The sequence below is a fragment of the Polyodon spathula genome, chromosome 5, assembly GCF_017654505.1.
Source record: "Polyodon spathula isolate WHYD16114869_AA chromosome 5, ASM1765450v1, whole genome shotgun sequence".
Lineage (NCBI taxonomy): Eukaryota > Metazoa > Chordata > Actinopteri > Acipenseriformes > Polyodontidae > Polyodon > Polyodon spathula.
In genome coordinates this window covers 63,524,942-63,540,294 of record NC_054538.1, presented here as the reverse complement: position 1 = coordinate 63,540,294, position 15,353 = coordinate 63,524,942, and the positions used below count along the sequence as shown (strand labels likewise).

General features: G+C 35.7%; 1 protein-coding gene across 2 annotated transcripts in view; it reads right to left on the bottom strand.

The window, feature by feature from the left end:
* Window positions 1-929: 929 nt before the first annotated feature.
* Window positions 930-15,353, bottom strand: part of LOC121316146 (EGF-containing fibulin-like extracellular matrix protein 1) — a 32,723-nt gene continuing 18,299 nt past the window's right edge. For both annotated transcript variants that reach the window (XM_041250968.1, XM_041250969.1), the window contains exons 5-9: window positions 6,414-6,533; window positions 5,649-5,768; window positions 5,233-5,359; window positions 4,713-4,908; window positions 930-4,069 (exon numbers count right to left, since the gene is read on the bottom strand). In XM_041250968.1, the coding sequence (XP_041106902.1) occupies window positions 3,908-4,069; window positions 4,713-4,908; window positions 5,233-5,359; window positions 5,649-5,768; window positions 6,414-6,533 (725 nt within the window). In that variant the 3' untranslated portion in view covers window positions 930-3,907. The remainder of the gene's footprint in view (window positions 4,070-4,712; window positions 4,909-5,232; window positions 5,360-5,648; window positions 5,769-6,413; window positions 6,534-15,353) is intronic.

Genomic DNA, 15,353 nt, shown 5'->3' with positions numbered 1-15,353 from the left:
CTCTTCGATGGAACCAGATTCAGCTATGATGTGTTTCCCAACTGATGATATAATAATAATAATAATCTTTATTTTTATATAGCGCCTTTCATAGCGGACCTCCATTACAAAGCGCTTTACAAGATACGAGACTAGGGTGTGTGAACTATGCATCAGCTGCAGAGTCACTAACAACAACGTCTCACCCGAAAGACAGGTGAGACGTTGTTGTATATAGATGAGCTAATAGGTTGGAAATCCGATGACATGCATACTCTTGTGTTTTGGATGGAAGGGATACATTTTGAAGTTGCCCATTGTGATCAAATTGAAGTGCACGAAACAGTTATCAATCTAGAACCATTGTTTTTGGTGAGAGACTGATTCTGAACAAAGGGGCTAAATATGAGTCCCTGGTAAACTGTGGATGTAAGAAACATCTGACTGGGTTATCCATGATAAGGTCAAAACCCTGCCAGGACTGCAGCCATATGGTTAAGCACTGCTGGAATATGTAGTGGCCCAGAATGGATTTCATTGTCACACACACACATTTTTTAATTGGTCCGGTGAACTGCTTATCAAATTGTCATGAAGCTTGGTGATTCTTATTCTTTACTATTCTGTACATGGTGATGATCAACTTTTTCATCATACCAATAGCTCATACTTGCTGTATAAGTCATCTCATGCTGTTTGAGCTCTGTCTGCCCAAACTCTGAAATGGTGTCTTTCATAATAAAAGACACCCTACACGTGACATATTAACTTATTATAAATCACAAAAGAGATCTTGTAGCCAGGAACTACTATTAAAAAAAAAGCTGTTTTAACTTTGAATTTTCAGTATGTTATATGCACGGGATGACTCCTGTTCACAGGGTAAAGGTACTGGAATTTTGACAGAACCTGAATAATGATTCAGAACACAAATAAATCCAAACAGTAAGTTTCAAGTAAGATTTACATTTTATTTAACGATGAAATAACTTTGTACATCAGAGTAGAAAGTTTTCAATATCAGACAAGAAAAAAGAAAAAAAAAGTTTTAAATATTATGAGGGAATGTATACGCCACTTATTTATCATAAGACAATCTGTAGATTCACAAACATTTAGTACTTTTCATAAAGAAAAATAGTTATTATTTGTTATAAATAGCTCCAAGCTATTACTGTAAAACAAAACACAAAAAGAGCACAGCAATCAATATACGATTATGTAATGGGATGGCATTAAATCTCTGCTTTATGTATGTGTCGACCCTGGGATAAGTTGGCTCTGGAAACATTTTGAAGTTGGGGTTGGACAGAGGGGGACTGGGGAGTTAATAGCTGCTGTTCAAAGATTTGCCCTATTCACAAAACTTGTAATGAATGTTCTGAGGAAATGTAATCGCTTAAGAGAATGTTTGCAAACACTTTAAAAAAAAAGTCCTTAAAATATTCTAAAAGTCCATAAAGAATGATTTTTTTTAGTCTGTACTATATTTAAAATCTCTTGCCGGGTTTACTAACATTTATGTTAATCAAAAGAAGAGGAAATTAAGTTCTAACGCAAGTGCTTATTTTCTTGACTGTGAAACCAAAAGAGAAATTATACAATCATAATCAAAAAGATCAAAATGTTCTCAAAGAAATTAGTCTGGTTTCAGCCAACAGTACCTTGACTCATAATTGGAAAGGTAAACTATATGCATCTGTTTAAATGTAAAGAACGACAAAATATACAGTATTAAAAGACTGCTCTTTAATTCACCTTTAGTTTTATTTCATATTCTATCGCACTCGTAATGTGCTGTCATAGGCAAACGTGAAACTAGGGTTATGTCATGACCCGCTTAATATCACAAATTAGACTGTGAAGTTATACAATCATTATCAAAAAGACTAAAATGTTCTCAAAGAAATTAGTCTGGTTTCAGTCTATGTACCTTGACTTATAATCGGCAAGAAATTCTGCCTTCCATTGAACAGGTTTTGGATTTCTGTTTCTCCGACTCTAGGGATATTTCTTTAACACTGCTCCAGGGTAAGAAACACTTTCAGTTTGCTTTTTTTATTTTTTGCTTCCACGTTGACTTCTTTAAGCTTTAAACTGTAACTTACAGTAGTACCTTTTATTTCAACACGTTCACATCTTCAACACGACGTTCACAAATTCAAGTTTCGGTTCCGGTTCATGTTGGGTATGAAGCCATATAATGCAGAATATTTAGCTGGAAACTTCAAAGAAACAAGGACAGAGAAGCGGAGATTGGTTTCTCCTACAGGTTCGTTTTTATGGATGTTAGTAAGAAAATATGGTCGCTGGTTGCAGATGACAGGTGGTCAATCTTCACAGTTAAATTATAATGGAAAAACATTCCATGGCCTATGCAAGCAGTCGCTTGTGACAGGTGTCTCTCTTCAGAGGTGGTCGCTAAGGCAGGTTTTACTGTATTCTCAGATACCTTAGGGACTGGGGATGTGACATGCTTAGCATGAGGAAATGTAGGTTGGATTAGTTGTGGCCTGCCAAAAAGGTTTATGAAATTAGAAACAGAATTGTTGTAGATATTGTAATATTATGTGTGTCCCCCATATTATTAATTGTGAGGGTACCTTTATGTTAGTTGTTTGATAATGATAGCTCCCTTACCGTTTAATGGTCCTGATGCTATTTGACAAATGCATGATGAGAGAGATGTCTTCCTAATGCTCTTGATGAGTTTATGTTTTTTTTTTTTTTTTTTATTATTATTTTTTTTAATATAGTTTATTGACCATTAGCTGGGGTAAATCCAAAGTGCTATCACATTAGCTTTGAACAGAATGCAAGGCCAGCGTGGCTGTAGAATGTTCATGCAGCATTTCCTTAGGGCAGAGCAGGGATTCAAGGAATATTTAATTCTGTTAATGGTTTGGGAAAATCAAGTGCTCTGATTGACTGATAAAGATTCCAACCCAGTGCATCACACAGTAATATACACGTCACACTAATTTATTTTTAGTATATATATATATATATATATAATTGATCTGTCATTGTATACGCACAGCAATGCACTTGCAGTTGTACTGAGCCTTCTTTTTTTAAATGTTGCATAATTGTTCATTATACAGAATCTTGCGTGATGGTACAGTGCTGCAGTTGGCATTCACTTAGAGAAACTTTCTCACATTCACGCTGTACTTCAGTACCAATGGAAGTGTTTTAAGGAATGTTTTGTTAAAGACGATTATGAATTATTAAATCCAATTAACAATACCCTTTATTAAACCCTATTTTAAGTTTCTTCAAATTTTTCAAGCACTGTTTTTAAAAAATACTCCTAAATAAAACACTCCTGAAAACAGTCTGTAATGTTTTAGGAATAGAGTTCCCAGTGACTCAAGCCAAATATGCTAGTAGGGTTCATATGAAATACTGTGAGTTTCTACATCTCAAAAGACCTTACTTGGTCTAAATAAAAAAAGTGTTAAGACAAAACTAACAGATCAGCGAAACAAGTTCAACAAAAAAACACATTTTGGAAAACCTCGCTGCCAGGAACAATCTACCGTCTATATACATTAAAGGTTATTACTGGATTAAACATGTACAGCACTGCCTACTAAATGCGGTTACCAGTCTATAACATTTTATTCGCTAATAGCAGCTTGGTATCTGATCTGGTTTGCCAAACTGTTGATAAGTTCAGTGTCTGATCTCCTTGTTAAGATGAGATGGATGTGCTTGAATTTAAGATTTACTGAACTGACAGGTGTTCAAACTCTTTGCCTAGTATAAGTGTTAGTGTTTTATTATGACAAACCTTCCACTTGCCCTTAAACCAACTGTTCTCTTTTGCAATCATTGTATTGAATGGCTATATTGGCAGACTCTTAAGAAAATTAAGCAAAATAAAATAAAGAAGTGCTTTTTATGTTCTTAGAGTGCAGACTGGCTAAAAAGGATAAGGTCCCACTATTATTGTCAGCCTTAACAAGGAGCTTGAGCGATAGTTCAATACGGTGTTGACTGTAATCATCTCCAGGTCTACGATGTACTCTCTAGGTCCTGATACAGGATTCGTCAGGACAAGCATTGCACTGACATTACTGGATTGCTGTGAAGAGACAGAGACCACACATCGGCATGGGTTATTTCTGTGCCAAGATCATTAACACTTACTGACAGTATACAAAGTACATGTTGCTCAGAATTCATGGAGCACAACCTCCTTGGCATCTGGATCTAAACACAGAATGTTCCAGATGCACTGGCCAGTGTTATAAAAACACTGAGACTCGACAGAGGATCGTGCAAATAGCAACACTTTATGGCTGTACAGCTGAAGACATGTCCTATATTGTAGTGGTTCTGGTGTCTGCCAGCAGGAGGCGATAACGGGTAACCCTGTTAAGTGAATGCACTGCTGTCTGCTGTAAGATTTGATTTCCTGTCTAGTCCCATACCCCCCCCCCCCCCCTCCCCCGACCTACAATTTAACAGGAACACTTAATACAGAAAAAACATTTCAGCCTAGTACCACCCTTGTTCACTAAGACTATCGTTTGTTACTACTGCAGTATTAAAGTATCTATTATCTGCACCATGTGAAATACATGTAGTGCAACTGCTATAAAACCATTACCAACAAACATCACAGACAGTAGTTTTAGGGAAGAAAGCCATTAAAAGCATATCCCCTGATGTTTGATTAGCAAGCATGGTGTTACTGAAACAACAACAACAACAAAACCCCTTACCCTCAGGAAGAACTCTCCTCCTTCGTTTCCGGATTTGATCCGGAAGGTGTTGATGGTGTTGGCATAGATGTTGGTTGCCTGAATCTGGAAGATGTCAGCTGGTATAGACCTATCTGAAGGGATGCTCATGTATTTGTAGACAATTGAATGTGACAGGGCTCTGCAAACTGGATTGCCTGATGGACAGACACAGCGACTGTGCACAACAACAGAAGCGTCATGAGTAGTGCTTTGTTTTTTTTTGTTTTTTTTTGGAAACTGCAACAACAACAACAAAAGTTACATAATCCCTATTTTTATCGTGTAGATACTTGCATGTTTAGTTATATGAATCCAACACAAACAGACAGTGGTCCAGGATAGAAACGATTTACTGAATGCCACTATTTCCTTATACAAGTTTACTATTGTATACCATGGTAAAAGTATAACAAAGCATAAGAAAAAAAATTAAGTGCAAATGCACAGTGAAAATGTATAGAGGTCACCATGTCTTAAGTCTTTTTCAGTGTTAACTTACTTTTCAGATGTCTGAATGTAAGGCTCCTGACAGGGGTTCCTAGGATAACATCTGAATCCGCCATAGTAATTCCAGCACATCTCATCTTCTCTGCAATTATCAGTCCCGGTTTCACATTCATTTATATCTGCCCATTAAGAGCAAAGTTGCTACAGTTACTTTCAAATGCATTTTAAACCACATGACCAAAAAATGACAACGGAGAACATGGTAAAGGTTATCTAGTTTATTTGACCTAACAGTGCTTAACATTTTGCTCATGAAAGCTTGTCCAATTTCCACAATATATCTTAGTTTTATTGAAACTGAAAGGAGAGAGAATGCATCCTCCTCCCTTTTTGGAACAAACTATGGACATCGGAAGGATTTAATCAGATTTGATTTTTGCACTATTTCAACCCAAAGAAGAACCTCACCTTGACACATTCTTGTACCCTGCAGCTGGTATCCATCAGGGCAGACACAGGAGTACTTCCCTGGTTCATTTACACACTGATACTGGCACATGTAGTTGGAGAAACTGCACTCATCAATATCTGTTTTAAAAAAAGATGACAATATAAGATATGGTACTTTAAATAAAAGCAGGGTACACATGAAGGCACACTACACTATAAAACATAATAATATTATCTTAATAAATAATAATATGTGTTCAATCTGCTTGTTTGTGGAGTTAGAATGGAATCAGTTGAAAGACATCATGCCATTAAAAGACTGGATCCTTCAATAACCTGACTAAGGGGTATCTAAACTGACTGCTCTGTTCTGAACCATTTGCTGCCATTGAACAACTACTTGAGCTGGAATGACTCATTTCTATGAAACTAACATATAGCAGTAGCCAGTGCCATTCTCAAAAGATTTACCATCTGCTCTCGCTATTGCTACATAACTACTATATAACAGATCAACTGTCACAAAACAGTTTTATCTTAAGAAACTTATGACTGATCCAGTTAGAATGTCATTCTGATTACAATGCTGGTTCCTGCAAAAGCACATATGAGTCACTGGGTCACAAGTTCTTTTGGTTGAAACAAATTCTGTTCTAAAAATATGTACTATTTTTCTGGTACTTAGTCAAATGTTTTCTGCAAATAACATTCTGTACCTTAAAATCGTGGGCTCATTATATGAGAAAAGTCATGCGTCTTGCATCAGATCAGAAAATAATGTACCTTGACAAGTGACTCTGTCTCTGTTGAGCTTGTAGCCTTGATCACACTGGCATAAGAATGAACCCAGCAAGTTATAACACTGATGTTGACATGGATTACTGACCTCACATTCATTTACATCTAAAAGAAAGAAAACAAATATTAAAGCATTCTGCTATTTTGAATGGTCACTCCTTTATGAAACTAGACCATGTATTTGACATTTGAGATTACCAGCAGGGAATAACTAGGCGCAGGTAGATTTTCTTTTGATGCAATATTTCGTTACTAGCGCTGAAATTCTTCCTACTCAGTGGGTTTGACACTTGCACACAATCTAATTGCCTACATAAATGCTGTGCTTTGTTTACACTTAATAACGTTGCAATGCTTGCCCTTAGACTAGACAGTGGGCAATATTACTTGCATGTTCGCAGTGCTTAATTTCTAAAGAAAGAGGTGCCGGGGCACAAGCAATGACAAAAATATCGTTTTTATGAACCGCACATTCAAAATCATAACAGATTTATTTGAAAGAGTAAGTATTAGTGTTAGATTTTATAATCACATACAAAGTAGTAGTATGTGCAGAAAAACATATGTGTTTTGCCTGTCCACTTTTTTTGCTCTGTGTATATGCACTGTTATTGAGTTTGTTATGGTTTGGTATTTAAACAGTTTAAAATGAAATTAAATGAAAAAAGTGGAAAAGCACTAAGATGACTCGAGAAAGCCAACACAGATAAAAAAATATTTAAAAAAACTACACGTAAATACTGCGAATTCGCAGCCTCTGTCCTTCAACGAATATTTGCATGTGATGTACTAAACAGCTCTTTTTCTTGAACTACTGTAATATCCCTGCAAATTTACAAATAATAAATTATTGCTCATTATACAACAGATCATAACATGCATCTCATTCTAAACAGATTTGCAACGACAAAAGTCAAGATTTCGAACTTCATATTGGCAAATATAAACCAGTGGTATAGTGAACAGAAAGAAGTAGTAAGGATATATAATAGGATAGAGCTATGGCTTCTGCAGACTCTGGCCTTGATGCAACTATGGCACTGGACAAAAAGAAAAGGAAAACAAATTCCCACGAAGAAGAAATTGACCTTAGTTAGTGAAATGGAAAAAATCAGGTAATATTATATAACACTTGGAAAGACATAACTAATAAAATTAATTCACTAGGGCAAGTGCCGGCCCTAGGATTTACTGGGCCCTGGTGCAAGACTGTGAAGTCGCCCCCCCCCCCAAAAAAAAAACACAACCAAAAAAAAAAATCTTTTGAAAATAAATACATCAGCAGCAAAATCGGAATCGGCCAAAAAAAGGTACTTTTTTATTCAACAAAACATTCTAACACAATGGTAATCAAAGAAGTAACAGTATATCTAAACATTTTAATAAATCAGTTATGTAGCAAGATTAAAGGAGCTGGCTCTTTCGTGCAGCGGTATCGGCGCTATGCTTTAGTGCGGGAGGTTCCGGGTTTGTGCCCGCCCTCCGCCCGTGTGTGGATTGCCTTGCCCTGTGTAACCGTGTAACTGTGCCTGCGGGAATCGAGATCGCTGCAATATAAAAGAAAACAAAGTGTATTTATTGCCATTGTTATTTAATATAGACTATTAGTAAATACTTTTTTGTTTCTTTTATAGTTTAAGGTGCTTTATTTTAAAGTAACTAAATGCCCAGAAACGTTTAAACAGGAAGTTTCACATACGAACAGCTGGTTGAATCTACACCAGTGAGAGAAATGTAAAATAACAGGCGCAAACCGAAGTCGTAACAGTAAAAAAAAAAAAAAAAAAAAAAAAAAAAAAAAAAAAACGACAATACATCAAGGGTAAGCACGAAACTTCGATATTATAATGAGATTTGTATATTTGCATAATTAAACGAATGCAGCAGGGATGAAACTAAGTTAAGGGAGTGCAAATGACTTTAATACATCGCGGGTAGGTCTACGAAGTCACAAAAACCAACAAAAAGTCAAGATACGATAAAAAAATCAATGATACATAGAGCCCAGTGTATTGTGTGCAATACAGCACCAAATCCTGTTAAGCCATGTTGGGAAATCTGCTTATCGATCTAGAATGCTTGAAACAATGTGATTGGCCTCTTACTGTTGATATACATGTGTGACCACCAATAAATCAACGCTATTATTATTTAGACAATGAATTATTGGTTTGCCGTTTAATAAACAATTTAAATTGCCTTGCAAGGGGGTTTAACTCAGGTGAAATCAACCCCATTTTATTTATTAGCCATCTGATGTAAAAAGTTTATCCACTTCTATACCAAATCTAATCTTTTAATATTTGTGAATGACAATTGTTTGGGGATCAACTTTATAAGTCTGTCAAAGTCACATGTTTTTGTAAACTTGTAAACTAACTGCAGTTCCTTAATTTGTACTAGTTAATCGTAGAAGTGTAGTAAACGTAAGGAAGCAATGAAAAGTAAAACTAATGTTCAGTAACACTTTAATAGGTTTACTCTGCTAATACAATACGTTGTCAAGTAACCGCTCTCATTTTGAAACTACGGAACGCAATGCAAAACATTGCGTAAGTAACAAACACACCTCAATACCTATTTCTTAATACCTAAATCTTTTAGCATTTACAGTCAATACATTTTGGCTGTCTCAGCCCAAGTGCTTGTGTTTCAGAAGAGGAATTCTTTGACAATATCCTGAAAATTCCACAACCTTCTCGCTGCTCTCCTGCTCAAATAAATATTTTCAAACTAGTAACTCTCAAAGACACTAAATAAATCCACGAGAATCATGGTCCAGTGGACCTACCTGATTAAACTGATTAAGCTGCTCTGTCCATTGAAACATTTTCTGTGTAACATCTTCTCTGTTCAGCCATTCAAATAAAAAAAAAAAAAACACGGTAGTCCTGATGGTCTCTGCCTGCCTCCCAGATGCTAACAATTTTGTCATGCTTAAGGTGTATTCCTGGGTGTTCTGTGGTTACAGTGTTGCAAAGACGACAGCAACTACAAATAATCCTATCAAACGCATGCTTATTCTGAAGAATACACTAGTGTATGTGTCACTCGGTGGGTGTGCTTTTAAAATGTGAGATATGCTACCCAGATGCTGTTTAAAGGTAACAATTCACATATTCTGTTTTATTTTTTGTTTTAATGTAACTTTTTTGTAACCTTGTGGAACATACAATGAGAGGATTATGTCATACTGGCTTTGTGCCCAAGCTGGAGTCTTTAGTCTGTGTAAACAAATCCCCTTATATGCAGCGACTTCCAGTTTACAAACCGTAGCTGAACTTGCAGTTGGCATGCCCACAGGAAACTTGAACATCCCCAGTAGCAGTCCATGGGTGGTGTTATGGAAAAACTGATGAAAACTCCCTTTACAAGTCAAAGCCTTTTTGAAACCCTTTCAGCCACTTAATCCAAAGAAAAATCATCGACTTGGATTACCAAAAGGAAAAAAAAAGAAAAAAAAAGCTCTCTCATTCTTGACCTCTCTTCTCAAGCACCCACAAGGCTTTTTTTAATGCATGGTTAAGTTTAAATTAAAATCTGAAATATTGTTTTACATCTATGAGTGATTGCATTTTAGAAAATGAATCACCAGGTTTGTGTTTCTACTCGTTGCCCATTTATGCAGTGGTACTCATTTTCTGGGACCATCTTAGAATAACTAAATACAAGAGCCACTGAATCATGACTGAAACTAACGTGGCATTGACAGACAGCAAAGGAGCACTAAGACAACCTTTTTAATTATGTAAAACACAAATTATTAACTACATTAGTGAGCAGAAGCATTGAGCATATACCAGTACTTATACTGGTACAAAAAACTCAAGGGACAATACTAATGTTGTTATAGCTCATATTGCCACATTGGCAATGGTATTAAGTATGCAGACTTTTTAAAATGCATAACATACATGGCATTTCCCAATACAATGATATGCTTAATACATTACAGTGTCCACAAAATGTATCTAATGGCACAGGAAGTCATTTTAAGATATCTCTTAATGACTTCCTGTGAAGAAGTTATTTCTCGAAATGATTTCGAAATGTCTCAAAATGAACAGGAAGTTATTTCAAGATAACTCTAAATCATTTAGAGGTATCTCAAAATAACTTTGTTTATTTAGAGAGATCTCTAAATCATTTTAAGATATCTCTACATAACTTCCTGTTCATTTAGAGAGGAACTTGTTTTAAAGGCACAAGGTATGGTGGGGAACAGAAGATGTCAAGAGGAACACAGAAGTAGATGCTCTTTTCACATCTATGACAACTATCCCTACAAAGAAGAATAACACAGTACTTTGGGGTCACAGTGCTGTATGTGAAGGTTATCCCAGTTCAAATGTCAATCTGTTATTAAGTGGAATGACATTAGCATGTTTTTTAAACAATATGCTTTTCATATTTACCACCGGTTGACAGTTTATTTTCTTAATTTTCTGTAGAATTAACACATTTTTTATTCATAAAGTCAAATGAAACCTGCTAAATAATGTTACGTTAATATATTGAATCACATACCGTTTTGTAGTTTTCCATATACTTAATGAAAAATTGACAAAAACGTAAAAATGTGACTATATGGCTTCTGGTAGACTTTTGCGATGTCATTTTGTAGTTTCTTTGATTCATGATGTTAAAATAAAGGTATAAATTATGTTCATATAGTTTTTAAAACAAAATGATGTCTCAATCCTAAAATTCCAGGTGATGCCATTTTTTTGGCCATAGCTGTACATTACAGTAAAGTTTTCCAGCTCTTAAACAAACTCCCATACGAGTACAATCTTGGATTTCTTATAACTTAGTTCATAGGGAAATAATACAAGATGGCTGAAGTTTAGCGCTACTGTAAAGTATTGAAAGCAAGTACAGGAGAATGAGAAAATTCCATAAAAAAATGTAATGACTTCCTGACTGATAGAAATAACAGTATTCCTATTAGGTGAATGTAAATTCCAATTACACATTCCAATGTATATATATATATATATATATATATATATATATATATATATATATATATATATATATAGGGGTGAGACGATACACCAAGGTCACGATACAATACGTATGATACTAATGAAAAACTCATCTCCACTTGACGGACTTGAAAATAATTACAATTTCAATTCTAGAGACACAGATTCAGTTAATAATTTAACTAATTAAGTAATTTATATTTATTCCCCACAAAGTAGTAAACCACTGTTTTGAATTTAAAGATAAGTCAGTCTGTCAACTAGAGTTCCTGGGATATCCATTTTAGCTGAATTAACCAAATCTCCTTACCACATTTCTGAGAAAGCAAAACAAATAATAAGCAATGTGTTTGATAACTATTAAAGTACAAACTTTGTTAATGTGTTTCTTTAGAAAATCCTAAACATTAGCATTAACTCAGCATTAAGTTGTGATGTCTAATCAATAACAATTTCAATATTTTTAAAAAGTACATCAATGTTTTTGCTTGCATCATACTTAACTTTAATCCAATAGATTATTATTATTATTATTATTATTATTATTATTATTATTATTATTATTATTATTATTATTACCACACATTTTATTACTAAGTATTTGTATTTTTGAATTTAAGGTTGAGTATATTATTTCATTTTGTATACTATTCTAAACTATGATGTTTTTAAATTAGAAATAAGTTGAATTATTAGGTTAAATTTCATGACACAATTAGTATTAAATAAGTCATTTTCATCAGGATTAACACATTTCTTTAAAGAAAGTAAGATTCAACCAAATCAAAGTTTAAGGGTTATTCAACCATTCAAAAACATTATTAGGGTGCTGTGGCAAAGTGGTGAGTGGATACAGGTGAGTGCAGTGCAGAGCAGATTTATCACACAGACAATTGCTTTCAGGTGCTGGTGTTTTATTAATGAATGACAATATCCAGAGCCCAAAGGCAAACACCAGTAAATAATAAATGTTTGAGTGATACAGCGGCATGTATCACTTGTAATTGTAATCCCTAGGTTTGACCCGCAACCAAAAGTCTAGGTTTTACACACACCAACACTAAACACAAAACACAAACACAAGACAGTGAGTGAAATTAGGTACTAGTGGTGTGATTACAGTACTCCATGAAATGCAGGGGAGAAAAGTGATGTCCGGGTTAATACTGGCTTGTACTCCAGTTCCGGATCATGTTACTGGGAGTCTATTGAGACAAACAACCGTTACAGCCGACACTAACAAACACAAAACACACATAGTTTTTAGTACAGCATGGTATTCCTTCAAGGTCAAATCCAACCATTTACAAAGGAACAGATTACTTTGCAACGCCCCTATTTTATACCCTCCCTCATGACCCCTTGGTTAACGAGCGCATCTGCTTCTCCAATCCACGGATACCATACTGTTTCTGTCTGGGTCATTGAGTTCAGGTACCATAACTCACTCCCTTTTCTAGCCGGCCGACTTCCACCTACCCACGGGAATAAATTGTCATGCCTTTTAGTCCAGGGTACTCTGTTCCCTTTACCTAGTGCCCTCACAGGTCGGGAGGAAGATCTATCGCCAAGTGTCATGGGATCTCTGTCACAGGCGCACTGAAAGGTGAGCAAATATAAAATAAAACTCGTACGAAATGTACAAACGTGATATGTTTTGCCATCTATAATAAATAGCTTTACAGGAAACAGGAAACGTTCTTTCCGCAAAAAAAAAGTCAATTCTTATAGCCTATCCTGCGTCACAATTGACAGACTTTCATTGTGTGTGTGTGTGTGTGTATATTTAAGAATCATTTACACCGGATTATGACTAGGACACATAAAAGGAGAGCAAAACATTAAAACTGGTAAAACGAAAAGGAAAAACATATAGCTAACTATATGAAATAAAATGCTCTCTCACAAAAGGAGACAGAAAAATATAGAGCATTTGAATACAAAATCTAGTAGCTTTAATAAAATTGCAGCGAGTTTTTACAGACACTGCTCACTTCCTGATTCCTCTCTGTCCACAACAAACAAGGCAGGCTGCCTCCGCCTCCTCTACACTCCCACTGGCTTCAATTACCGCTGTCTCAACTACCATTGGCCAGGCAGCGTTTCTGCAGCCTGTTCTGAAGCCTTTAGTACAGTGTCAGTATTCCCTGCTTGCTAGCAATAGAATACTGAAGAAAAAAATGTTATTATTATTATTATTATTATTATTATTATTATTATTATTATTATTATTATTATTAATGTTTGTATCTAAGTTTAATTTTTTCCTCTAAATTTAATTTAACCTTTTATTATTGTTAAGTCATTTATTTCACGTTTTTGTCCGTATCAGTTTTCATTAACGATTATAACCCTAAATTAAATTTAATTAAAATAAAGAACTTGCCACTGTTTCCTCTACTCCCGCTTAAATTCCGGAAGGGTCTGGCCGGCTCATTGCACAATGGGATATGTCTAGGATCAAATGGAGTTTACGTTCAAACTTGCCAGACCTTTTCTTTCATGATTTACAGTTTAGTAAATGTGCCATATAAGCTACTCATTTCAAGCTTTTGATACACGAAGGTGTATCGTATCATTTTGTAAAGTATCGCGATGCATCGATACATGATGAATCGTCTCACCCCTATTAAATATATTGCTACAGGTTTAATCTGATAAGCGAGGAGTTTTACTAGTTTATTCAATTGGCCTTCAGGACCATTAGAAGAACAGCTCAGTCCCATCTGTGTGCTATTAAAAACTGAATGCCAATTATGACATCAGCACTAAATTAAACAAGGTGTAGCTGTGAGGAGTAGTGAACAAATGTACTTCATTCATTACAAATGTGCTGTGTCAAAAGCATCACTACATAGATTTACAGTTATCAGAATATGTCAGAATATATATCGCATATCCTGTGTAGTTTTGTGAGTTGGAAACAACACTGCCATAACCTCCCAGCTATAGAATCAAAATAAGTTTAACTTGCTAATAAGAGTCATTTTGGACAGCCGAAGAGCTTCTTTATTGTGCTGTCCAGTCAAACACATGCTAAGCTTTGTAATCAAGTTACTCCAATGGCTTGTGTCCAAAAGTGAAGTCTGTGTAGAGCAGAGGGTTAATGCATTGCTGCAATGCTCTGGGATCTTGGCTCACCGTGCCCTCTGTACCTGTTGTGAATTAGACCAAAGGAACTAGAAATGTATGTGGTCTGCTGGCTCTCTAGATTGCATGGAATCAGTCCATGTAGTCTTAGCCCTATCAACTGGTTTGCATGAGTGCACTTACCAAAGCAATTCCAGAGAGCTGGGTTACCACTGAGACTGACATGACTTACACGGAGATACACTTGGCCTTTGGATGAACAGAGCTTCAGTCTCCAGTGCTAGAAGTCTGCATCCTACACAAGCCCTGAATTCATCCCCAGCAAGGTATATGAAAAAGCTTGTAACCAACCTGAATCAGGTCTCCTTTATTTTACACATTATTAATGTTATGGCATTTACAGCCTGCTTGGTGTCCTGCTGATGTTTCAAGTGTTGTTTTATTTTAAAAAGCTGCAACAAGTTACTCGTCATCTTTAGCAAAGCCTTCTAGTGTGTCACACATCTAGTGAATCACACATACAAATGGAAATAATATCAAAAGTTATGTTGTCTGAAAAGCACGGGTTGGCACCATATCGAGTGGTGATGTACATTTAAAAAAACAAACATACTGTTCACAGACAAACAAAATGGAAGTTATATACAATTACATGCGTGTGTGTGTTAGATGTATTCACTGACACGGACACTGGTAACTGTGAGTCTGTGTATGGACAAGCTGCAGACCTCCAGGGGGGCTCCCGAGTGGTGCATCTGGTAAAGGCACTCCGAGAGGAGTGCAGGATGTGCCCTATATCCTGGAGGTCGCCGGTTTGAGTACAAACTATTCAATTGCTGACCGTAGA